This window comes from Pimephales promelas, chromosome 6 (assembly GCF_988280905.1).
Source record: "Pimephales promelas chromosome 6, fPimPro1.hap1.1, whole genome shotgun sequence".
NCBI classification, from domain to species: Eukaryota; Metazoa; Chordata; class Actinopteri; order Cypriniformes; family Leuciscidae; genus Pimephales; species Pimephales promelas.
This window is the reverse complement of record NC_142774.1, coordinates 20096810-20124167: the sequence shown is the minus strand read 5'-3', so window position 1 is coordinate 20124167 and position 27358 is coordinate 20096810. Positions and strand designations below refer to the sequence as shown.

The window sequence follows — 27358 nt, the reverse complement described above, 5'->3', positions numbered from 1 at the left end:
GACACGAAGGACAGTGATGTATACATTCAACGGTGGAAGCTGTGTCTAATCATTACAAATGCGCCGCAAATATCAAATATCTTCAAAGTATGGTTTTTCACATTTTTATTTATGACAATTATTTTTAAAAAATCACAACCAATTTGTATGATTTACAACATGTAAAACTGACACACCAACCTCCTGCACGAGTACACAAAGGGGCTCAAAATGGTCTATTCATCACAAGAATCAGTAAATTTGGAATCAGTTGGGAATATGAGTGACTGACATGACTCCTGAGCGGATCTTCAAGCATAGTTTAAGGTCAACCACCGCGAACACCAGGCTAAACCATCAGTCCAAAATGTCACGGTCATCGTGCAGGAGCTGCCCAGCACAAATTTCCAAACTTTCTGCCTCCTTCACTTGGTCCTCAGTTGTGCAACAAGAGGTTAGACGATAACAATCAGGCTTTAAATTTTGTATATTCGGCAGTTTCTTTTCCAACAACGGACCGAATAGCTTTTCTCACGTCTTTCTCCGCTGCCATTACTGAACTCAAACTGACGCGCTTACATCAACGTCATCATTCTCAGCCACTCCCTCTATTCGCTGATTGGTCCTACAAAAAATTGATTTCTGGAAACCTAAGGATATGGAGCGATCCCAGACGCAGTACTGAAGTAAAATGAAATTGAGCGGAAGTGCGTAGGAGGGCGCAGCCAGGCTACCAGACGCCTATATCTAACTGAACTTTTGCGCAGAGAGCACGTGGATGACAATTTGGCCAGCAGCCATATCACCCTGTAGCCCAAGACTGGTTGCCCACTGAAGCTAAGCAGGGCTGAGCCTGGTTAGTACCTGGATGGGAGACCTTCTGAGAAAGCCAGGTTGCTGCTGGTAGAGGTGTTAGTGTGGCCAGCAGGGGGTGCTCACCCTGTGGTCTGTGTGGCTCCTAACGCCCCAGCAAAGTGATGGGGACACTATGCTGTCAAAGAGCACCGTCCTTCGGATGAGACGTTAAACCGAGGTCCTGACTCTCTGTGGTCATTAAAAATCCCAGGATGTCTTTCGAAAGAGTAGGGGTGTAACCCCAGCATCCTGGCCAAATTTGCCCAGTGGCCTCTGTCCATCATGGCCACCTAATCATCCCCATATATACCAATTGGCTTCATCACTGTCTCCTCTCCACCAGTAAGCTGGTGTGTGGTGAGCGTTCTGGCGCAATATGGCTGCCGTCGCATCATCCAGGTGGATGCTGCACATTGGTGGTGGTTGAGGAGATTCCCCCCTTCTATGTGAAGCGCTTTGAGTGTCCAGAAAAGCGCTATATAAATGTAACGAATTATTATTATTATTATATTATTATAATTTAAATTCTCAAATTTAAAAGAAAAAAGAAAAAAAATGCTTTCCTTTATTTACAGTTCTTTTGAGTTCACCTTCAAGAACACGAGTTTGAACAATGTCTGAGGCTTCAGACACATGCGGTGGTGTCTTGAAAGCAGGCCAGCAGCGGAGAAAACCCTCTCTGCGCTCGCAGACTCGCTTGGGGATGCTATACTATTAGTCGGGGAGCCAAAGTCTCAAAAGCTCTATAAAATCGGTTGAACCTGACATGGTCTGCCATACTTTTTATTTGTGTTTTTTTTCTGTTAACTTTGACCCTAAGAACAAACAATAAGAGGGTCTTCTCTGCCGGAAATATCGCGAAAAAAAATTGTGGCCATTTTAGTGTACGCACCCTTTATTTTTTTTTATCAGAAAAATGTGAAAAATTATTTTTTTCATCAAATCCTTAGTGGGTTGTGTAGGTTCTCAATAAATGCATTCCAGACACACAGAACACATGTGCTGACAACATCCACTGAAAAAATAATTCTTAAAACACATTTCTACATGATTTCGCATCAATTTAATGCAAGAAACCAACGCAGTCTCATCCCAAAAAGTCATATAACTGACGTTTTGGGACGTCTTTTGACCATACGTCACTATTCGCCTTTTTAGGGCCCCCTTAAACGTCGGTAGATGAGGTTATGGGATCCTAACTCTACCCCAGACCTAAACCTAACCCTAAACCTAACCCGTCACCTAACTGACGTTAAAGGTAAAGCGTCAGTTGTATGACGGCCCGGGATCGCCATCTACCGACGTTTAAGGGGGCCCTAAAAAGGCGGATATTGACGTATGGTCAAAATACGTCCCAAGACGTCAGTTATATGACTTTTTGGGATGAGAATGTGTTGAAAAAACAGGCGTTTTTTCACTTTTTTTTCTACTATTTTCAGCTTTACTTCATTGGCAATCAACTATTCCCTTAAGTTATTACATCAAGCAATATGCCATTCTTTTCACCAAACACTATACTCATTACACAGAAAAAATTATAAAAATCCAAACAAAATCAATGGATCTGTGATGATTTCACTACTAGTTGGCAATCAACAGGCTCAGAATTTCAATAGAATTTTAGACTAGTCTCAAAATTCTTAAAAACATGCTGGATATTTAGCATCATGGCTCACTTACAAACACACACACGTGATCTTAGTAATTTTTATGAGTTTGGAACAACCAACCAACGGTTACCAACGGACTTCGAAGCTGCTCATCATTGTCTGTGGTAAGTGATAGTGACTAATATACCGGTAGGTCTGCCCCAGAGTTTTGGGAAAAGAATGGTAATATGGATATTGTAATGGTAATTAACTGAAAGGACCACACAATAATTCTTCAAACAATAATATTTCTGATGATTCCTCATCCCAAACGTATCCCTGTAGCAGCAGCATTCATTCTCTACTAGTTTGCTTAGCTAGCGTTAGCCGTTTTAGCTAATTTCGGTGGTTTCTTTAAACGGCATTACTCCTCACAGGTATGGGGTAGAGAGTAGAGATTTACTTTTTTTAAATGCTCAGAATATTTTTGCTCTAAGAAAGGTATGTGTCCTATATGTTCAATAAGCTTCGACCGGAAGTTGAGAAATTGCCAAAATTTCAACTGGACGTGTTAGGTAAAGAAATAGATATGAGAATAAATGCTGCTACAGGGATACGTTTGGAGCGAGGAATCATTGGAAATAAACTTGAATGAACCCTGGTGTGGTCCTTGAAGTGTTTTTCATGTCAGACAGACAGTAAGGGTAACTAAAGGCTACATTAAACGTTAGCTGTCATTAGCAATTAGCTACATGGCTAGTTGTTACATTCAGGTTTAGAAAGTTTAGCTAGTTAGCTTGTGGCATGAATGGCCACACAAACACACACAAAAAAACAATATATAGCTATATTGGATATCAGACTGTACACAATACTGAACAATACAAATGTTCTGTAAAATTTAAACATACTATATATTATACATAGTTTGTTCTTGTTTGTACAGTATATAGAGTGAGTGATTTGTCAAAAGCTAGTTAGCTAGTAGTAATAATAATATTTTTTTTGTGGGTGTCTTTCAAGACACTCAAGGACACCTTACAATAAGTAAAAAGTAAAATTTTGAATTGAATACGATATCTGATTGGAAACCAATGAAGGTTCCCTAAAACTGGAGTAATATGCTCATTCAACTGTGTTTGTGTAATGATCTGAGTTGCTGAATTCTGAACCATCGAAGTTAATGAATACAGGATGACACTCAGACTCTTAACCTGAGAAGAAAGAAAGATAACAGAGTTGGCGATAGTAAGTGTAAAACTTCCACAATTCCACAGTTTTGATTTAGTACCTACTAATAAAATTTTTGTTCCCTTTCAGTCGATCACGTGTGGTGTAACATCAACGTAATCGGGACCACTTCAGGGATCGCATCACGTGCCCCGCTCCGCAGCGTGGGTATAAACAGGGCGCACGCACACATTGTCTTTCACTTAGGAGCCGAGCTTTCGTCTGAGTTCTGCAGACTGCTGCAATGTTTAAGATTCCAGAAAAGCAAGACTCTGTATCCAGTGCTGGTGTGACTGTGCGATCAGTGGTGGCCTCAAAGATTTTACAGCTCACAACTGCTGTTTTCACAGCATTGCTTGTGTGTGTGTGTGTGTGTCGGTCTTGGTGGGCGTTCCTCTTTTAGAGTGTACCCCGATTACACCGCGGCTATCCTTGGGTACTTTGGCACTGAAAGAATTTCTATTTCTATTTTTTTTGTTTTCACTAAAAGAGCAACACAAACGTGATCCCTGCGTTCTTTTCAGGATGTCTTTCCACTCGTGCGTTTATGGATACGGTCATTCCCTGGTGCCAGCAGATGGTCACAATAGTTCCTTTTTGTGTTGGGCATTCAGCACGCTAAGGCAACTTTTGGGAGTAGTTCATGTTTTCATTGCGGGAATATGACTATGACTGTGCTGAGATTGAGACTTGCTTACCTCAAGGGAGGTGCAGTCCCTTCGCCTATGCCCCAATCTAGCTTTTATTTTGGACCTCAAAATAAACCTACTTTTGTGCATGGTCAGGGTGATCTGAGGATTGACGTGAAGACATCCCCGCTGAGGCAATCTCCTTGGGTCCCTCACACCTTACAAGCGCTGCAACAACCAGCCATGTCCTTTGGGGCTCCGCTTGATGATCAGATGTCGATAGCAGCATCGTAGGGGGAGCTTCAGTCCTATGGAGATGAGGATTCGGCTGTGTTGCCCCCTTCGAAGGAAACCGCACGTTCCATTGGTCAGGCGATGTCCACCTTGGTGGTCCAGGAGCACCACCTTTGGCTCAACCTGGCCAATATGAGGGACACCATTAAGAATCGGTTCCTGGATGCCCCTCTGTCCCAGCTTGGGTTATTCGGCGACGCGGTTGAGAGCTTTGCCCCACCCGTTCACTGGTCGCAGACCCTCCATCCGCTCGTCACTGAGGTCGACCTCCTGGGGCATCCTCCACTCCTGTGAAGCCCCAGCAGCAGCCACCATCCAGGCCTCAGTGTGGACCGCACAGGTTTATCTGTTTGCCACCCAGGACAAGTCTCACTACCAGTCGTTCTATTCTCTAACCGAGGGGACCCTCAGCAAGGATGCTCTGGCACACAGCTGGTCCCCGGACCTACGCAAGTATGCGTTTCCCCCAGTGAGCCTTCTTGCACAGACATTGTGCAAGGTCAGGAAGGACGAGGAGCAGGTCTTGTTAGTTGCGCTGTATTGGCCCAATCGGATCTGGTTCCCGGAACTGGTTCTCCTCGCGACAGCCCCTCCCTGGCCCAGGATCTGCTCTCTCAGAGACGGTGCACCCTATGGCACCAGCATCCAGACCTGAATGCCATATTCTTCGTTACAGCTTTGAGGGATGAATTCCATAAATACTTGGAAAGCCATGGAGTTCACAATGTTACCTCATACATATATCAGTCCTTGATTGCCCACCTTAGAAGGTACTATGAAGTAGGTGGTATTTTTAAATAATGGTTGTGCCACAGAAAGTATGTTCTATTTGCTCAGCATAAATGAATGTTGGCTGCATGCTCTCAAAGTTGAAGGAACTTTAGGAGAAAACAGAAGAGGCAGAGTATTCATTTACAGTTATCTGACGCTTTTATCCAAAGCAACTTATAATTACTATATATGTCAGAGGTCACATGCCTCTGGAGCAACTAGGGGTTAAGTGTCTTGCTCAGGGACACATTGGTATCTCGCAGTGGATTCAAACACGGGTCTCTCACACCAAAGGTATGTGTCTTATCCACTGCGCCATCACCACCCTAATACTCTGCATACTTCTTGCAGAATATGAAGAAGAAAGTGAGTTAACACCATAGTCTCTTCCTACAACACTGCAACTAGAATAAGGAAGGAACTCCAGGACCAACGTAAGCAGACCCTGAAGGAAGCAAGACAAGCCAGAACAGCTCAAGCCAGAGGAAGTCACCGGATCGCTGGCAGTATGACTGAAGACCCGACACTGCAGCAAGATATCATACCTGGAGGTATCCCAAAGATTGAGCTCTAACCTGTATAACCACCCGGCATGGATGATAACAGATGCATCTCCAGAGTTGGGTGAAAGTCAAGTCAAGTCAAGTCACATTTATTTATATAGCGCTTTTCACAATACAGATTGTATCAAAGCAGCTTCACAGTGATAACATGTAAGTAGCACAACACAGATCAACAACATTGCTAAACACTAAATAACCCCAACTGAGCAAGCTCAAAGCAAGCCAAAAGCAAGGCGACAGTGGCAAGGAACCAAACTCCATCAGATTGGATGGAGAAAAAACCTTGGGAGAACCCAGGCTCAGTCGGGGGCCAGTTCTCCTCTGGCTTACATTCATATTGTTTAAATATAAATATTAAATATAAATATTGTTTATGAATCAAACGGCGCCATAACATATCGCAGGCGTTGAGTCGTCTCATCACAGGCGTTGAGTCGTCTCATCACAGGCGTTGGGGCATCCGAAATCCCCGTGAGAGGCTGGACACAAAACTGGACCTGACGAACGCCATTTTTCTCGGGACAAGCGTCCCGAGATAACAGCAGAAAGGCAGATGGGAAATAATTAGCATAGCTGATGTTCATAATAATTTCCGTTATAACTCACAAACTCTCCGTAACCCGAACTCTCCGCAACCCAACCATACGCGCCGACCCGTTTGTCTAAAAGGCTGTCGAGCCCCACTGGTGCGTTAAGCAGTTTCAGTGGCAAACGGTTCCGTATGGCATAACAGAGGACTAGAAGGTAAGCATTATGTGAATGCTTGACTAAAGAGATGCGTCTTTAATCTAGTTTTAAACTGTGTCAGCGAGTCAGAGGCTCGGACCGTATCGGGAAGGCCATTCCAGAGTTTTGGAGCTAAATGCGAGAACGCCCTCCCTCCTTTACTGGACTTCAATATCCTAGGAATGACCAGAAGCCTTGAATTTAGTGATCTTAAGGAACGCGGTGGATTGTAGGGCGAAAGAAGGTCCGTTAAGTACATAGGTGCTAAACCATTTAGGGCTTTATAGGTCAGTAGTAGTATTTTGTAGTTGATGCGGAACTTAATAGGTAACCAGTGTAGAGATGATAAAATCGGTGTTATATGATCATATTTTCTTGACCTAGTAAGAACTCTAGCAGCTGCATTTTGTACTAACTGTAGCTTGTTTATTGAGGATGCAGGACAACCGGCTAATAAAGCATTACAGTAATCTAGTCTCGAGGTCATGAATGCGTGAACTAATTTTTCTGCATCAGAAATAGATAGCATGTTACGTAGCTTAGCAATGTTTCTAAGGTGGAAAAAGGCTGTTCTTGTAACATATGAAATATGATTTTCGAACGACAAGTTGCGGTCTAGTATAACACCCAGGTCTTTTACTGTTGTGGATAAAGTAACAGGACATCCGTCTATATTAAAGTTGTATTGTGAGAGGTTTTGTGAGTAGTTTTTTGGACCAATAAGTAATACCTCCGTTTTATCTGAATTTAATAGCAGGAAATTACGCGTCATCCAGCATTTTATATCTTTGAGACACTCTGTCATTTTAGATGAGTTAGTGTTTTCATCTGGTCGTGATGAAATATATAATTGAGTGTCGTCAGCGTAACAGTGGAAATTAATTCCATGTTTTCTTATAATATTACCAAGTGGCAGCATATATATTGAGAATAGCAGAGGGCCTAAAACTGATCCTTGCGGTACTCCATAGTCTACTGACGTTATCTATCTAAAGTTAGTCCTAAGCAGCAAGAACAAGTTCTCAACCTTGCCCAGGATGTCTGCTAAGCAGTTGCCAAGATCCCAACACCGAAACACGTTGGGACAGCCGTTAAGGAAACCAGAAGCAAGTCAACTGTGTCACTCCTAAATAGATTTAGGAACAGCATCAGCTACAAAGAAGTACATATATTTTTACAACAATGGCAATGGCAGTTGAAGAGCAGACAACTAGGGATGGTGCCTTCATACCAACAAACCTGAAGGTTGGACGATTCACACAGTTTGATAACCTTGACTTCCCAGAGTACACAAAGGATGGACGAACACTGCATGGCAGTTCATTCCAAGCATTTACCATCCCAGATACCATCCCGGCAACTGTGATCAGCTATGGTCCCATCTTCCCCAAGTCACCAACAAACTATTGGAGGACCTGGAACCAAATTTCACTGCTCCTATATGGAAATCATTCCAACCATTTCTCATCCCAGATACCATTCCTGCAACTGTGATCAACTGTGGTCCCTTCTTCCCCAAGGCACCAACAAACCACATCTGATCATCACTAAGCGGGGTGGTTATGGCGCAGTGGATAAGACACATGCCTTTGGTGTGAGAGACCGGGGTTCGAATCCACTGTGAGATGTTGGAGAATTCTGCTTGTCCTATGTACATGTGAAAGAAGAGTGCTGTACATGTGAAAGAAGCATGCTGTGCATGTGAAAGAAGCGTGCATGTGATGTAATGCCAAGCAGAAAAAACTAGGGTCTTAGGGCACATGAGGACAGGGACGAGAGAGTGGAAAAGTACCCAAAAAACACTTGTAGCACAGATGCAGGTGTTGGGAGGCACTGGGAGAGAAACAGATTGTATACAATGTAACAATGTGCCACTGGGAAAAGCGTACTGAAACAAGGAGGCCATTGTGTAAAAAGAAATGATACGCATGCGCAGAGAAGTTTGCCCCAATTAAAAATAAAATGATGATGCAGGTGTTTTTAATCTGGGAGGAGTAATAAGGAGGAGCCAGGAGAGAAGAGATAACAATTTGAGCGCTAATTGGCTACCACAAGGTATAAGAAATGAGTGCAGACCATTGTAAGATCAGATGGCCAGCTGGCATCTCACTTTGTTGAACTGCTCAATAAAGTTGCTTTTCTGAGACCCAGGACCTCGACTCTGAGCAATTTCTTCAAGACCGGAACCAGACTTTGATGATTTGAATTGAGACTGAAAATCTGCCACAACAGAGACACCAATGTGTCCCTGAGCAAGACACTTAACCCTTAGTTGCTCCAGAGGGTGTGTGACCTCTGACATGTATAGCAATTGTAAGTCGTTTTGGATAAAAACATCAGCTAAATTAATAAATGTAAATGATCAATTCACTCCTCTTTTTTTCATCTACTATTCTTCTCTCTTGTTCAGTCCACCCCTGTCCTCTTCACTCTACTCTCCTCATTCTACTCTTCCCTTCTGTTCAATCCTCCACTCCTCTTTACAGTCCTTTCTAATCGTCTGATGCCTTCTCATCTCGTTACCTTTTCCTCCACAGCAAACCCAATAAGATCAGAACCAAATCTGCCAATGGAAAATATTGTGCATTAGGGTGAAAGAAATCTAGATGTTTGACACTACTAGGTAACTAGCTTTTGACAAATCACTCACTCTATATACTGTACAGTAACAGTACTATACAAAAACAAACTATGCATAATATGTAGTATGTTTACATTTTACTGAACATTTGTATTGTTCAGTATTGTGTACAGTCTGATATCCAATATAGCTATATATATGTTTGTGATAAGGTTCAAGGAGGGTGATGGAAGAAGACAAGGGGTCGGCAAATACTGGAGCTCGTGTGCTTTATTAAATACACAAATAATACTCGTTTCACGGCGCCTCAGCGCACTTCGCGGTTCTTAGTCACAACAGAATAAACTCTTCCCCGCTGATTCACAGCTTCCTTCGACGTCACACTTTTCCCACTCTTTACAGCTTTCTTTTAGATTCCGATCAGGATCCACGGACAGCTCCAGCTCAGCACACAAGCTCCAGTCTCTCTCAATGAAGCGTCCGACTGGCCCGCTTAAATACTCTCCCAACGCCAATCACTGGAATTACAGACAGGTGTTTATCATTTGAACTTGACCCGCTTACTTCCCGCTTGACTCCTCCCCCGCTCTCCCGCCGCAGACAGCGCTATCCCACGCCCCCCATACCATATACCCCCACCGCCCGACTCAGGCCGGGGAGCCGTCCAGCCTGCAGCCTGACCCCCGCCACCCCCCCCCCCCTCCGGGAGAGAAAGTCAGCCACAGCCATCTGTGCACCTGGCCTGTGGATCACCTTGAATTTGAAAGGTTGTAATGCCAGATACCAACGGGTGATCCGCGCGTTGGCATCTTTCATGCGGTGGAGCCATTGCAGGGGAGCGTGGTCGGTACAGAGGGTGAACTCCCGACCCAGGAGATAATAGCGGAGAGTGAGGACGGCCCATTTGATGGCTAACGCCTCTTTCTCAATGGTGCTGTACATCGTCTCCCTCTTAGAGAGCTTACGACTGATGTACAGCACCGGCCGCTCCTCGCCCTCTATCTCCTGGGTCAGGACCGCACCCAGTCCTCTGTCCGACGCGTCTGTCTGCAGAGAAAAGGGAAGAGAAAAATTAGGAGCCTGTAAAAGCGGGCCGCCACACAGAGCTGCTTTTATCTGGGTAAAAGCCTGCTGACATTGCTCCGTCCACTGGACGGTATCTGGCGCCCCCTTTTTAGTTAGATCAGTCAGCGGGCTAGCAAGGTCCGAATAATCAGGCACAAATCTCCTATAATATCCTGCCAGCCCCAGGAACTGTCTAACCTCCTTTTTGGTCTTGGGTCTCGGACAGGTCGCAATCGCTGCTGTCTTATCAATTTGGGGACGCACCTGCCCGTGGCCCAAGTGGAAGCCCAGATACCTGACCTCCACGCGCCCAATCGCACACTTCTTCGGGTTGGCCGTGAGCCCCGCCCTCCTCAGCGACTTGAGGACCGCTCGCAAATGCTGCATATGCCGCGGCCAATCGTTACTATAGATGATAATATCATCCAAGTACGCCGCAGCATATGCCGCATGTGGCCGTAGAATCCGGTCCATCAAGCGCTGGAAGGTGGCAGGTGCCCCGAACAAACCGAACGGAAGGGTGACAAATTGGTGTAATCCGAACGGCGTCGTGAAAGCAGTCTTTTCTTTGGACATTGGAGATAAGGGGATCTGCCAATATCCCTTCGTTAAATCCAGTGTCGAATAAAAACGAGCCGTGCCTAGCCGATCAAGTAACTCGTCAACCCTTGGCATTGGATATGCATCGAACTTCGATACAGCATTCACCTTGCGGTAATCCACACAGAACCGGACTGTGCCGTCGGTTTTGGGCACAAACTATCGGGCTTGCCCAGTCACTGTTGGATTCCTCTATTACTCCCATATCCAGCATCGCCGCTAATTCATCCTGAACTACCTTTTTCTTGTGTTCGGGTAATCTATACGGCCGGCTGCGAACCACCACGCCCGGCTCCGTCTTAACGTGGTGCTGTATGAGATTCGTTCGGCCAGGGAGGGGCGAGAACACATCTGCGAGTTCCGCTTGTAACTGTTGAATGTCAGCGATCTGGGACGGCGAGAGGTGGTCTCCACAAGCGGCCAGAGGGAAGGATTGCACTTTTACATTCGCCTCTGGCCCGAGATCCTCCTCCCCACTCACCACCGTCGCCAGCATCGCTGACTCCACCTCATTCCATCTTTTAAGGAGGTTGAGGTGGTATGTTTGATGCGCTCCCCCCCTATCTGAACGAACGATTTCATAGTTAAGATCATTAACTCGCCGTGTAACCACAAACGGTCCTTGCCACTTTGCGAGTAATTTCGAGCTGGATGTGGGAAGCAATACGAGCACTTTATCTCCCGGTGCAAATTTCCGTAGTTTAGCCCCCCTGTTGTACAGCCGACGTTGCCTATCCTGCGCCTGCAACAAATTCTCCATGGAGAGACGCCCCAAAGTGTGGAGTTTTGTTCGCAGGTCCAGGACATATTGAATTTCATTTTTACTATTAGAAGGTCCGTCCTCCCAAGCCTCTCTAAGCACATCTAATACCCCACGGGGCTGACGTCCATAGAGAAGCTCGAAGGGGGAAAACCCCGTGGAGGCTTGCGGGACCTCCCGTACAGCGAACAAGAGGGGTTCTAACCACTTATCCCAATTTTTGGCGTCTTCCAGCACGAACTTACGAATCATGGATTTTAACGTGCGATTAAATCGTTCCACCAAGCCGTCCGTTTGTGGGTGATAGACGGTGGTGCGAATCGATTTAATGCCCAATAACTCATACAGTTCGCGCAAGGTCCGTGACATAAACGCCGTGCCCTGGTCGGTGAGAATCTCTTTCGGGATTCCCACCCGGGAGATTAATTGAAACAGCGCACTCGCAACACTTTTAGCCGAGATATTGCGAAGAGGCACTGCCTCCGGGTATCGCGTTGCATAATCCACCAGGACCAATGCAAAGCGATGCCCCCGTGCTGATCGCTCTAATGGCCCGATGAGGTCCATCCCAATTCGTTCAAAGGGGACCTCGACTAACGGTAAGGGGCACAATGGTGCTTTATTATGGGCCGGAGGGTTCACTAACTGACATTCATGACAAGACGCGCACCACCTGCGCACATTCTCATGAATGCCCGGCCAAAAGAATCGGGTCATTAAACGATTTAACGTGGCTGCCTGCCCGAGGTGTCCAGCCATCAGATTAGAATGAGCCACCTGGAAAAGCATTTCCCGACGGCTTTTAGGAACTAACAACTGGGTTGTATCTTGCTTTGTCTGGATGTCCTGAGTCACCCGATACAACCTATCTTTAATCATGGCAAAATACGGGTACGTGAGCGGCTGATCTGGCCGCACCGGCTGTCCGTCGATGACCTGGACCCGTTCAAACGCGTTTTTTAGCGTATCATCTCGGGACTGTTCCAGAGGAAAATCATCACGGACCGAAAAGATGGGTATTTCGGCCCCGCTCCGTTCCTCTGGGCCAGCCGCCGATGGTCCCGGGACAGTTTTGCCGGCCTGAACAGTCGCCCCCCCCCCGGTGCCGTTGTTTTTGCCCAGGAGCACCCGCGCACAAACACGCCAATAATGATTGAAACCCCGGCCAATTAGTTCCCAGAATCAGCGGGTGCCGGAGGTGCGGATTAACTGCCACCTCCACACTATTTTTTTGTCCCCTAAATTGGATCATAACTGGCACGACGGGATACCCCATCACCTCGCCGTGCACACACCGCACCATAACCTCGCGGCTCTTATCCAATGCCCCAGGCTGAATCAAACTTTGGTGGATGGAGGTCTGGTTACAACCTGAATCCACCAAAGCTTGATACGTAACCCCCTCGATACTTACAGGTATCTGATACAGCCCAGTCTGATCGGGGGCGGCCTGTGGCGCATAGGGGACCCGAATAAAGGTGTCCACCTCCATCAGTGGACACCTATCAATAAAGTGCCCCGGGTCCCCACAACGCCAACAGGCCGGCCCAGGCCTCCCCGCCACTCCGGTGGCGGGAAACGGGTCAAGGGATTGGCGAGGGGAGAGCGCGGGGCCAGAGGACGGAGGGACGCTCCCAGTCAGGGTTCCACTTCGAGGCGGAGGGCGGGGCGCCGGGACCGCCTCAGCGCTGGGTCCGGACCTCCAGCGGGGTGCTGGTCGCGGGGGAACTCCTCCTCGGGACCTGGGAGCGGGGACAGGGCGAGAGGGAGTGGGGAGAGAGAGAGAGAGAGAGAAGATGGTTGGGGTTCGCCGACCCCCGGGCACGCCACCAGCTGGTCCTCCGCCAACATGATGGTCTGGTCCAGCGACGTCGGCCGGTGGCACTGGACCCACTGCGCGGTCTTCTTTGGCAGTTTCGCAATGAACTGCTCCAGCACCACCAGCTCGATGACTCCGTCGACGTCGCGTCCCTCGGCCACCAGCCATTTGCGGCAGGCGTCCCGGAGCTGCTGCGCGAAGACGAAGGGCCGGCCGATCTCCCCCAGCTCTAGGGACCGGAACCGCTGGCGGCTTTGCTCCGGAGACCGACCGACCCGCTGTAAAATGGCGCGTTTAAGGTCCTGGTAGACCAGGAGGTTACTGACGGGCAGGTGTTGGGCGGCGAGCTGCGCCTCCCCGGACAGCAGTGGGATGAGGCGCAGCGGCCAGTCAGTTTCCGGCCATTTCCTGGCCGCGGCCGACCTCTCGAAGAGGTCCAAGAAGGTCCAGCGGACCCATCTTGTGCAGCATGGGGGCCGCAGCCGGGAGCCGGACCCCCTGGTCCACCCAGCTCCGGAACTGCTCGCGGGCCGTAGAACTGCTTTCTAAACCTAAATGTAACAACTAGCCATGTAGCTAATTGTTAATGGCAGCTAACATTTAGTGTAGCATTTAGTTACCCTTTCTAGCCTACTATCTGTCTGACATGAAAAACACTTCAAGGACCACACCAGGCTTCATACAAGTTTATTTCCAATGATTCCTCGCTCCAAACGTATCCCTGTTGCAGCATTTATTCTCATATCTATTTCTTTACCTAACAAGTCCAGTTGGAATTTTGGCAATTTCTCAACTTCCGGTCGAAGCTTATTGAACATATACGACACATACCTTTCTTAGAGCATAATATTCTGAGCATTTAAAAAAAGTAAGTCTCTACCCCATACCTGTGAGGAGTAATGCCGTTTAAAGAAACCACCGAAATTAGCTTAAACAGCTAACGCTAGCTAAGTAAAATAGTATAGAATGAATGCTGCTCCTACAGGGATACATTTAGGATGAGGAATCATCAGAAATATTATTGTTTGAAGAATTATTGTGTGGTCCTTTCAGTTAATTACCATTACAATATCCATACCATTCTTTTCCCAAAACTCTGGGGCAGACCTACCGGTATATATATATATATAGATAGTCACTATCACTTACCACAGACAATGATGAGCAGCTTCGAAGTCCGTTGGTAACCGTTGGTTGGTTGTTCCAAACTCAAAAAAATTACTAAGATCACATGTGTGTGTGTGTGTGTGTGTGTGTGTGTGTGTGTGTGTGTGTGTGTATGTTTGTAAGTGAGCCATGATGCTAAATATCCAGCATGTTTTTGAGAATTTTGAGTAGTCTAAAATTCTATTGAAATTCTGAGCCTGTTGATTGCCAACTAGTAGTGAAATCATCACAGATCCATTGATTTTGTTAGGATTTTTATAATTTTTTCTGTGTAATGAGTATAGTGTTTGGTGAAAAGAATGGCATATTGCCTGATGTAATAACTTAAGGGAATAGTTGATTGCCAATGAAGTAAAGATGAAAATAGTGGGGAAAAAAAGTGAAAAAACACCTGTTTTTTGCGTCTAATTGATGCGAAATCATATCCACAAGTTTCCGGGGGGCGCTCCTGTAAAAAATAAAGTGGGTGAAACTTCCGGTGAGGCGGCGGAAGTAGCATTCCAATGGTATTTTGTGTGTTAGTTAGCGAAGAGGCTAGCTATTTTTCGGGGAATTATTTTACTATTTAAAGATGCAAATCTTTATGAGAGATGTCGTTACGGAGCTCATGGACAACATGTGCTGTTCGCGGTTGTATGTATAACCGGACTAAACTAATTCAGTGGCTTAAACGTTATTGTTTTGAACATAAGTCGAAAACGAAATCAGAGTGATCCTGTCAACAGCTGTAGTTTCCATCACTTCCCAAAAGACGACGAATCTTCCTGTGTACATTTGTTTAAATTCTTAATATTCTATAAACTCTATCAGCATGTGATTGGCTGTTCGCTACTGATGTTACACCTAAACTCAGGATCAAAGCATGAGTTGACAAAATACCAAATGTGCCAGTTAGTTGCACATTCATTTATAATTCTGAATAAAGTCCAAAGCACAATGACTAAGTGTGTATTTTTTATTTTAATTGTTTGTCAGCTCACACAACTGTCTGTCACCATTCCTTGATGAGTATTGATTATTAATAATATTATTATAATACTCCCAACCAACTACTGCAGAGGGTAAAGGTACTGTTATTTCACCCTTTTTAATTTCGTTGAGGTTGTGTTCCCACATCGTTAGCTATTTTGGATCGCTATAACTTGAATGACTGTCAACTGTTGAATGAAAGAGTGTCAAGCATGTCAAGTCGCGCTTTGTTTACTTCAAACCGGAAGACACGCCCACTTTTGACGCAAGGCCTCATGGGGCGTAGGAAACTTGTGGATAGAAATGTGTTTTAAGAATTATTTTTTTTCAGTGGATGTTGTCCGCACATGTGTTCTGTGTATCTGGAATGCATTTATTGAGAACCTACCCAACCCACTAAGGATTTGATGAAAAAAATAATTTTTCACATTTTTCTGATAAAAAATAAAGGGTGCGTACACTAAAATGGCCACCATTTTTTTTCGCGATATTTCTGGCAGAGCAGACCCTCCAATTACAGTATTTGTTCTTAGGGTCAAAGTCAACAGAAAAAAATTCAAATAAAAAGTATGGCAGACCATGTCAGGTTCAACCCATTTTTGAGACTTTGGCTCCCTGACTATATAATACAATGCAAACAACTTTAGTCAGGCGGGGAAAAGACGTGGAGTTTTCTTGTGAGCGGAGCGGGAAATAGGGCGACGCTCTGTCCTTTTAAAAATGCGGCTCTGCGCTCTGTCCAAGATCCTCTCCTGCTCCACTCCGCTCACATGCTCTGCAGCTGCGAATGTAAGTTATGCCAAGTTCAGACTGCACGATTTTCAAAGTAGTTTCCTGCGAAGTCCTCATATGCGATTTCAACAAAATCTATCCAGAGTGGACCAAGCTCGCCAAGATAGCCTGTGTAATCCCTGTCTCGAGTGTTCCTGCAGAGAGAGGGTTCTCACTGCAGAATCGGATCAAGTCGAAGCAGCGAAGTCGCCTTGCAGAGAACAAGGTTGCGCGGCTTAATGCGCATTGCAAGTTGTGGAAAGACACTGCGAAGTTTTGATTTTAAGTCGGCAGCTGCACATTTCAGCATTGCAAAACAGCGTAAAAGGTAGCCTAAAATCACGCGAGACAGTGTTATAGGCCTAGTCATTTGTTTGTTCCAATTAATTTGACAAGGAGTCATTTCACGGTGGCCAATTTAAATGTTTTGCCTACCAGCTAAATGAGACGCTACTGAGTCCACACTACTGCGTTTTCGTTTAAAAACGGAGAATTAAAACGAAAACGATCTCCGTCCACACTAGCGTTATACCTGCGTATTAGAATTTATCTCCGTCCACACTAAAACGACTGAAAACGTGGATCACGTGACCATTCACCAACACTGGGCATGCGCGTGCCGGTGTAAACAGTGGTTGGCGAATCAGGGAAAGATACGTCATGACTGATGACACCCAATCATAGAGCCGAGCGTGAGCCTCTGCGTCATCGTTTGTAAACTCCTCCGTTTTGTCTCGTCCATACTAAAACGCCCTGCAGAGATTCAAAACGCAAAACGCAGCTGCAGCGTTTCTAAACTTCTCCGTTTTAGGTCTTCGTTTTTCCCGTTTTAGTGTGGACGGGAGGTGCAAACGTAGCAAAAGGTCTCGGTTTTTAAACGAAAACGCAGTAGTGTGGACGGGGCCTGAGAGTGTATATAACTAGTTCGCTTGAGTAAAACTACCATTCAGATATTGTATGTGGGGAAGGGGGATTGGTTTGTTAAACTAATGTGAAACCAAAAACAATTGGCGTTGATTGACGCCAATCGGACGTTCATGTTTTCATGGTTTCTGTCTATTTAAAAGTTATGCTAATAAACATGTTGCATTCTATACAGCCTGATTATGTCATTTTTTAAAGGTTCACTATGTAACTTTTGACCCTCTGGCAGTTGGCCGAGTTGATAATCGTTTTATAACGAGCTCTTTCGCAGTCTATTTTTGCAAACAGAAGCTTGCAAACAGAAGATTTTGCTGCTCCATGTCAACCTTTCTCGCTTATTGTGACAAATTACCTTTTGCCACACTAACATGCATCATAGCTGGAGCAACTTTTGTTTATGGATTTGACGAGACACACACAGACGAGTGACCTGCGCGATTTCACATGAAAAGTAACCTGCTTTGTCTAAAATATAAACACTTATAACAGGCTTACCATAGTGAATCAGATTAAGACAAAAACATGTTTTTGAAGAAGGATTGATGGTGTATTGTCTCATTTAAATTTTGTTAATTTTGAACCAAAAAAAGTTACACAGTGCACCTTTAAGTAACATAGCCTGCCTCCAGTTTTCCTCAACTTGACTAATTAAGAGGCGATATTTGACCAGCATATCATCAAAATGTCCGTTAAACTAAACCTCTGCCGGTCACTTTGACCGGCACCATTTTTTTCTAGCGGAAACTCTGGTAAATATGTATGTATGTTGTCCTTTAAATTTTTTCTTGTCTGACTCCTGAATGAAAGGCTCTTTGTCTCTCTCAGATGAGAATCACCTAATTATACATGATGAGGGCTGGCCACGCCCATTCACATATTGCCTTGGCAAACAAAAAATGTTTTCCACAATATAACCCAATTCCAGTGTTGGGGAAGCTACTCTAAAACTGTAGTTTGACAAGCTACAAGCTACTCTTAAGTTAAAGTAGTTAAACTACAGTCAAGCTACCCTTTTGGAAAAGTAGTTAGCTACACTACAAGTTACTATCAAAAAGTAGCTAGCTACATTGAAACTACTTTTACTTTTTGAACAACGTAAATTATAAATAACTGTCTGAGGAATGTTTTAATGAAATAATTAGTGTTTAGAATAATGCAATACAATTATGATTTCAAAGAGTATTGTTTTATTACACACAAAACTCAAATATCTCAGACTGTTTGTCAAAAGTCCAAAATTGCAACAAATAGCCTACAACATTTCAAGAACAAAATATACATCCAACGTAAATTGCATGTAGAATATTTTCTCAAAAATACAGATTGAACTTGGACAAATAAGGCCATGGGTAATTAACGTTAGTTGTTTCTCCATCCTCCAAATCTGCCGTCACATCTTGCTCCATCATGGATAATCATAATTTGGGTGTGTCAACCCACTTCTGTACGTCAGTGAACCGTTAGCCGCAACAGGTGGCGGTAATGGCAAAAAATGAGTTTGTAATCTAACAAGAAGAAGAATATCCTTGTATCGCGCTGATTTGCGCAGTTTCGTTCGAGAAACGCAATGTAGCTTTTGGTCGCGCTACACCGCTACTTGATGCAAAAAGTAGTTAGCTACTGGAAAAGCTACACTGTTTAAAAAGCAACTGAGCTATTGCCAAGCTACTGAAAAATGTAGTTAAGTTAGTAGCGCCGCTACTAGTAGTTAACTACTCCCCAACACTGCCCAATTCACAGTTTTATGTGAAAGATTAGGCAGGATGATTTTCAGATCATTGTGAAGAAAAAACTCTAGCCAACAACATCCATTAGTCAAAAGTAATGTGGATGTTTATTTCGTATGTGTTTTGTGGCCTTATTTTAGAAACTTTCATTTTTAATTTTTTCAATAACCACACATAAACAATATTCTCTCAAAAATACAAACATGTACATACATGTTGCTCACTTATTATGGTAGCCCTGTTTGTGCTAAATATAGTGTAATTTCACCTGTGCCATTAATATTTTTATAAGCAACTTAAAAAAGCACAAATGTCCTTGGTCCCCAGGGGTTTAAAGTAACCCTCTTTGTCCTTATCCATCACTCTGGGTTTAAGTTTTTTTTAGTCATATTTAAATATAGATTCTAGTTTCTTTTTATGTGTATACACAATATCTGGGTTAAAAGCTTTTGGTACACAGTTTACCTTACAATTGGGGCTGTCAATTATGATATTAACATATTAATTAAAACCAGGTCACATCAAAGTCCCAGTTATTGTGAGAAAAAAAACAATTGTATTTTGTGTATACACACGATTACATTCCCTCTCTCTTTCTTCAGGCATATTGGGCAGTTTGAACAGACTGATAGAGTACAACACTGTACCAAAGGTAGGCCACACTTCTACATCCACAAAATTACTTTCAAAGTCTGGATCCCTTTTGTTGGCATTGTTTGGAACTGCTGGTGTGTGTAATATTTGTCTGTGCTGAAGGAAAGGTGATACAATTCTGAAAAAAGTCTACTGTAACTACTGTACACAAAAACAAAAAATGTGAGAGTCAAATATTGCACAACTGTGGTGAAAATGTTCTGAGTTGACTGAAATGTCTCGTTAAACATTTGCATGACAGATAATCTGCAGAAAGCTTGGGTGTCTGTTTTATTCTGCCATCTTTTTATCCCCAAGCTAACAGGAAAAATGCCTGGACAGATATCCATTATGTACACTACATGTGTTTTCAGAGGAACCATTGGAAGTCCAGACTGAAGCAAGGTTGAAAAGAATGATTGAGGTGTAGGAGACAAGGCTACGTTCACACTGCAGGCTGAAACGACCTAATTCCGATTTTTTTTGCCCCATGCGACCTGTATCTGATTTTTTCATGACAGTCTGAACGACACAGATCCGATTTTTTTCAAATGCGACCCAGGCCACTTGGGTATGTGGTCCAAATCCGATATGTATGAAATATGTATGAAATGCTTTTGAAATGCGACTTAAATCTGAACGGTCAGGTCACATATATCCGACCCGCACGTCATTGCACGTCATTGCTCGTCATTGCTCTAGCTAGCCAATACACGCTAACTCCAACGCGTTTCTGCACCGTTATGGGCCGCTGCAGACGTGTCTCTTCCCCAGTATCATATTTTGGGCGAACATGACAGTTCACGTTCACCCAAAATAAACGTACTGTATTACTGCCTGATGAGCATTACTGTGAACACGTTCATTCTGGTGTCTGTGAACGTGCGCTCTCTGTCAGTTTAACTTCGTACAGTAGGGTGCCAGATTTCTATAGAGCATTCCTGGCTAAAACACATGTAAACATGCCTTAAAATGTAGCGAAAAAATACCCAATCTGGCAACACCAGCCACCAGTGTTGCACCGCGGCCACCGGCGACAAAGCAAGGAGCGCCGAGGACGCGTACTATCTATTAAACGGGTTTTATGACGAGGTCGGTGACGGTGAGGATCGGAAAAATCTTACATTTATGTACAAACTTTGCCCGTCGATAAAATAATTGTTGTCTGTGTTTGTATATGGGCTGTGACAATAATAAAACAAAAGCTCGCAACATATGGAAAAAAAGAACTATTCCGCAAACAACAAGTGACGTCGTTGACCGCTGTTTACTCTTCTGCGCATGCGGGTCACTTCTGGGTCATTTCACGTTCACACAGGAGATCACAAAAGGTCGCATTTAATTGGAAATGTGAACGGCCTTGCAAAAAAATCACATTTTTTCAAAAAATCGGAATTGAGCATTAAGCCCTGCAGTGTGAACGTAGCCAAACTGGAATGTTTCTGGAAATTAGTTTGGAGTGTTTGTGTGTGTTTGTATTTACTGTAAATATTAATTTTTTCCTGGTTAGATTATATATATATAGTATATAACAGTATATATATATATATATATATAAAAAATAGAAAAAAATTCCTGATCCCTTTTCAAAAGGGTGCCCTTTCTTTTACACGACTGTAAGGCAAAATAGGTTCCTTCACAAAATGTTCATTCTTTTAATGAAACATTTTTTTTTTCTTTAAGATATCAGGATGTTAAGATATTTTCTATTTTTTTTATTTAGCATGGTATAATTTGAGCAACCAGGGAAAAAAAATCATATTTACAGTAAATGCAAACTCACACACCCAACAGTCCAAACAAATTTCCAGAAACATTCCAGTTTGTTCACCATATTAAACGTAGAGCTGTCTGGAGGCTCCAGCCAAGGCTTCAAATGGTTGACATGTGCCATGTGTGACAAAGTACACCATGATTAAATAGCGTGTAGAACCACCTTTAGCAGCATACTACATTCAAATTTGCAAACCAAAGTCATAATGCATGTTCTTTTTAGAGAGAAGAAGCTTTCTCCTGGCAACCCTTCCAAACATGCCATACTTGTCCAGTACTGCCATGAATGTTGACATTTAACATGTTATTTGAGGCCTGTAGATTCTGAGGTGTAGTTATTGGGTGTTTTGTGATTTCTCTGAGCAGTGCACGGTCTGACCTTGGGTTGAATTTGCTGGGATGTCTGTCTTGAATGTTTATCAAACCCATATAGAATCAAAGATGCAAAGGGTACTGTATATTTCTAAGAATTTGGCTGGTGTGTTTTAAACAGGATTATTTTTTTTTTGGACATTCATATTTTTCATTGACCAAAATACTCATTGTATACCTGAGCCTAGCCTAGATGTAGCCTAGCCTAGATGTGTAAGACATCAAGATAATATCTCACAAATTACAAAGCTTCCAAGAACAAAAAAATCTATATTTAGTATGGTTTCATGACTGAAATGTTGAAATAAATATTGATTATTTTTGCAAGCTACAGTAGTGTGTGGAATCTTTAAAGATCCGCTAATAGCAGGCTGTGTATTTCATATTCCCTGTCTAAAGTTTACAACCAGTGTAATTGGCTTTTGTTTGGGACTAAATAATATGTTTAAAAATAACCTGAAGTATGTCTAGTCTGACTTGTATGTTAAAGAGAGCCAATGCAAAGATAGTTCAGCCACTTTGTTTTCATTTACCAGGGACGAGCATGTGAAGAATCGGTGGTTAGAGTTCATATTTGCAACGATACTACAACAGTATAGCCCGATTGTGTTCTCATCATTTTAATTACGAATCGTTCAAAAACATAAATGAATTCAAATGTGGATTCGCAAGCGGTTGTTCCTGAAGGAGGGCTCAGTAACTTACTTACCCAGTGTATATGGATCAGCTTCCTCCTATGAATCACAACCTGTAAGTATTATTAATAATTGTTGCTTTTGTGGGTTTTGAACGGTTTTGTAGCATCGGGGCGCGAGGAGGGAAGGTGCAATAAGTATGTGTGTGCGTGTGTGTGTGTGTAAGTTACGCTCAGCGCAGCTTCTAGGTCTCCAATGTCAATTTTTTTTAAATATGTGAAATGTTTGTCGCTGTTATTGGAGTTGTCTTAAAGAATAGAGCATCTTGTAGTACTGCAGTGCTTTATCAATATGTTTATGCGTTATAACTGACTGGGTCTGTCATCTGACCAATCACCGCCGATTAGCGTCACACAAAGGAGTGGTTTGGAAAAATGAGTCGTGTGTATTTGGGAGTCGGTGAGCAAATCAGTTAAAATAAATGCATATTATAAGACAAATAAAGTGTTTTTTATCCTTGCATGCATGTTAAACAGCTTTTGGGAACTCCTAAAACAAAAATAGGAACATTTCAAATGCTATGATAGGGGCTCTTTAAGACCCAGTGACATGAGGCTCTCATGTGACCAGGCTGTGTTAAAGCTACGTTCTCTCTTGCTGTCTCACCTTTGGCATCTAAATAAACTGGGTTGATGTGTTTGGGTTTACTATTAGTCACATATAACAAGTAGCCTCCTACTGCTTCACTTGTACTTGCAGTGCATGGGTGCCCTTCTTTTCAACACTGTAACCAAGCCAGCTGCCAGCTGAAGTCAAAGGTCATGGGTTGACGTGGGGTGCGACAATTTGCCGCCCAGCTCTCAGCACAACATTTGTTTTTTGGGTGGGGGATGGATGTGCCATTCCCAGCTGCCAGAGACAGGCAGTGACTAATGTCACGTCTGCATGTCCACCAGTGATGCGCGGGTTGATCCAAAATGAGCGGGTGCCTGTGGTAACCCGCGGTTAGCCGCAGTCACGAGTCATCCAAAAATATTTTTAAAGATATTTGGGTCGCGGCCGGTCGTTTGAAATAAAGATGCCAATTAAACCTTTGTATTTATATAGTAGGCTACTAGACACAATTTTTTGATGAAATAGGCTACATAGGCCTACACTTTATTGGCTGAATAACTGGCACGAAGATGACACACAAGCTCAGTCTAAACAGTTCTCGGTTCTGTACTGGTGATCCGAGAACCGCTGTACCTGTGCATTCGTATGTATGCATATGCGCAGTATCAGCTGCTCGTGCTCATCACTTCTCTCAGCAGTGGCACCAACATGTCTCAGTTCAGTTCAGTGGAGTAAAATATAGGCTACTGCGGGATATTGGTTTATTTCGATTCGGAGGAACTGTCAGGCATGTCTGAATAACTTTAGTTAATTGTGGATCAGTGCTGACCCAAGACGCGAACTGTTTCGAATGATTCAGTCCGATTTAGTGTACTGGTTCGACCGGGTCACTAAAAAGAACCAGTTCAAAAGAACGATTCGTCACGAACCTGCCATCACTAACGTTACAGTCTGCAGCTAGAGATAGATGCGGCAAGAGAAAAGGTGTAGACTGGGTAGTGGAAGCTCGGCAAATGTGTGGGAGACATTTGCCGAATTAATGAAATATGATGACCAAAGTGCTGGCTTTGTGTGTACTTCTTGCAATGATATTTACACATTTGTGTTATACGCCTATGGCCCAATGACGCTACGATGATCAACTACTTTTAAAAAATCCGGGTCAGGAAGCGGGTCGGGTACAATATTTTCTTTATTTTTTTTTTTACCGTCCGAGTTGCGGGTTAGTTGAAAATGTTGGTTGGGTGTGGGTTGTTTATACATTGACCCGCGCATCACTGGTGTCCACTAACATGCAACAGGCCCTCAAAGAGTTAGCAGTTGGCCAATGCTACACAGTCCAACTTTACATGAAGTGTAAAAGAGGATAGATACAGTATGTCAGATAGTCAAATGCTCCCTATTGTCTGTGGAGGCACTGTGGGAGAACATTGCACACAGACTGCAAGTTGTGTAATACTAGGAATGGGTATCTGGTAGTGGTGACGGAAAAAATCAATTCTGTTCAGTATCGCAATATTTTGCGCACGCAATTATATCGATACAGTAGCGCAAAGTATTGCAATATTTAATTATAAAATTATCTGTTTTACTCGTGGGTTTTCTCCATTGGTTTACTCTGATAAATTACATTTATGTATTACATCCACAAGGTGGCACTTGTTGTGGTGCTTTGTTGTCGCATATTCAAAAGCAAATTCAAATGAAAATGCCTGGCTTCACCATCACAACCGGTTGTACACGACGCTCCATCATCTTTCAAATCGAAAGTGTGGGTAAATTTTGGTTGTCATCAAAAAGTGAAAAGTAAAGACCTTGACATTATTTGATTACATGAATATTCTCAGGTTTATGTTACTCTATTGTGTCTGCTTTGTTTACTCTATTGTAATTTTATTAAAATAATTTGTATGTGCTGGGAGCTCAACATTCATGTGAGAGGTCTCCAATTGAGAGAACAATTACGTCCTGTCCTGTTATAGAAGCAGATAATGTTCACAGAATTAAATGTGACATTTGAAGTGAGTTGAGCAGTCTTATTTTCCTCATTTTTTGTAATGGCTTTGAATAATATGGGGGAAATTAATCGCAATATGTTAAGAATCGCAATAATATTGAATCGTAGCGCGAATATCACAATACTATCGAATCGTCACATTTTTGCCATTTCCCACTCTAGTATCTGGAGTGCAATTGGTACAAACAAAAAAGTTTTTTGGACAAATCAAAATCACTTGCTTTTCATTCTTCCCAAACATACAGAAAAATAATAAATAATTTGTATGTACTAAATAATGTACTGATATGCACAGTATTCACATAAACATATGCTTAGTGCACACATACAGAATGCTTAAAGGGTTAGTTCACCCAAAAATGAAAATTAAGTAATTAATTACTCACCCCCATGCTGTTCCAACCCCGTAAGACCTTCGTTCATCTTCGGAACACAAATAAAGATATTTTTGATTGAATATGAGAGCTGGATCAGTCCTATATAGACTGCCTAAGGGACTGGCTCTTGACGGCCCATAAAGTCATTAAAGAAAAGGTTTAAATATTCCATGTGCCTACAGCGGCTCAATTATAAGTTTATCAAGCGACGAGACTACTTTTTGTGCGAAAAAAACATAAATAACGACTTTATTCCACTATTCCATTACTTCCTTATGGGCGCATGCGTGAGAACTGAGACGAGGACGTTCTCATTCGTCTACTTCTTGTTACCCGGCTGCTCCGCTTAGGAGTATTACCGCCACCTACCGTATAAAATGATGATCCATATATAAGGCGCTCCGGATTATAAGGAACACTGTCGTTTTTTGAGAAGATTAAAGGCTTTTAAGTGCACCTTATAGTGCGGAAAATACGCAAATTGAAAAGCGCATGTACAGCGCGCATCTTCCTCTGCTTGTAAACAGAAAGTTTTGCGCTTCCAGCTATATCAGCACATCATCTTATACGGTAGGGGGCGGTAAAACTCCTAAGCAGTGAGCAGCCGGTAACAAGAAGTAGACGAATGAGAACGTCCTCGTCTCAGTTCTCGCGCATGCACCCATAAGGAAGTAATGGAATAGTGGAATAAAGTCGTTATTTATGTTTTTTTCGCACAAAAAGTAGTCTCGTCGCTTGATAAACTTATAATTGAGCCGCTGTAGGCACATGGAATATTTAAACCTTTTCTTTAATGACTTTATGGGCCGTCAAGAGCCAGTCCCTTAGGCAGTCTATATAGGACTGATCCAGCTCTCAGATTCAATCAAAAATATCTTTATTTGTGTTCCGAAGATGAACGAAGGTCTTACGGGGTTGGTACAGCATGGGGGTGAGTAATTAATGACTTAATTTTCATTTTTGGGTGAACTAACCCTTTAAGATATTACAAATGTGCAAGGTACACAAAAGCAGTTCTTACAGACACTGTTTTCACTTAAATAGTGTTGATAGGACATTGTCATTTACTGAGTCTTGAGATTATGTGAGTGACACAATGCTCAGCCCTCGTACCAGTGTACACATCATCAATGATGTGATGTCAGGGGGAAGGGGATGCTGTTTTTGATTATTATTATTATTTTTTTTAAATAATGATTAAAGATTGCAACAGCTCATGAATTTAAAAACAAACAAAAATATAGCTGCGAGCAGCGATGGCGGGCCCAAGCCGGTGGCACCGCAACCCCGGTTCCTTTAGTTACCTAAAGGCACCAGGGTGGCGGTGCCGCAGGCTTTGGCCCTTTCATAACTAAATGATTAAATGTTAAAACAGCTTGCCATACTCTATCTGTCGTTTCGACTAGTCACAATTACATTACAGATATCTTAAATGATAAAACAAACTATCCAAAATGTAATTATGACTAGTCAGAAAGACGTTGTTGATATCTACAATGTTAATTCCGGATAGGAAAACTTAGCTTTTAAATGTTAAAAGGGCTTGCCATACAGAGACGTAGGCTCAGAGAGAGGCTCACCATATTCAAACCAAAATATCTGACTTTCTGTTGGTCCTAGCTAATGAGTATAAATGAGAAAGTTGTCCGGCTCGAGGAGAACAATATATATACCGATTTAAAGCAAACTATACATTTAAAAGATTAGGGTTATATGCATATTTTGTCATTTAAAAAAAATACAAAATTATTAAGCAAAAAGACAAGGACTTGCAGGAAAAATCTATTGCGGGCCCAAGCCGGTGGCACCGCAACCCCGGTGCCTTTAGTTACCTAAAGGCTCCGGGGTGGCGGCACCACCGCCTTTGGCCCTTCATCGCTGCTCGCAGCTAAATTTATATATATATATATATATATA

At 43.2% G+C, this 27358-nt stretch overlaps 1 protein-coding gene across 6 annotated transcripts in view; it reads left to right on the top strand.

The window, feature by feature from the left end:
- The window catches only part of raph1b (Ras association (RalGDS/AF-6) and pleckstrin homology domains 1b), a 181991-nt gene that overhangs the window by 52649 nt on the left and 101984 nt on the right, over positions 1–27358 (top strand). For 5 of the 6 annotated variants that reach the window (XM_039672002.2, XM_089132243.1, XM_089132242.1 and 2 more), the window contains one exon: positions 19622–19671. The exons of the other annotated variant lie outside the window; for it this stretch is intronic. Coding sequence is in view for 4 of the 5 variants with exons in the window: in XM_089132243.1 (XP_088988369.1) it covers positions 19622–19671 (50 nt within the window). In the remaining variant the exon portion in view is untranslated. The remainder of the gene's footprint in view (positions 1–19621; positions 19672–27358) is intronic. 6 annotated transcript variants of the gene reach the window in all.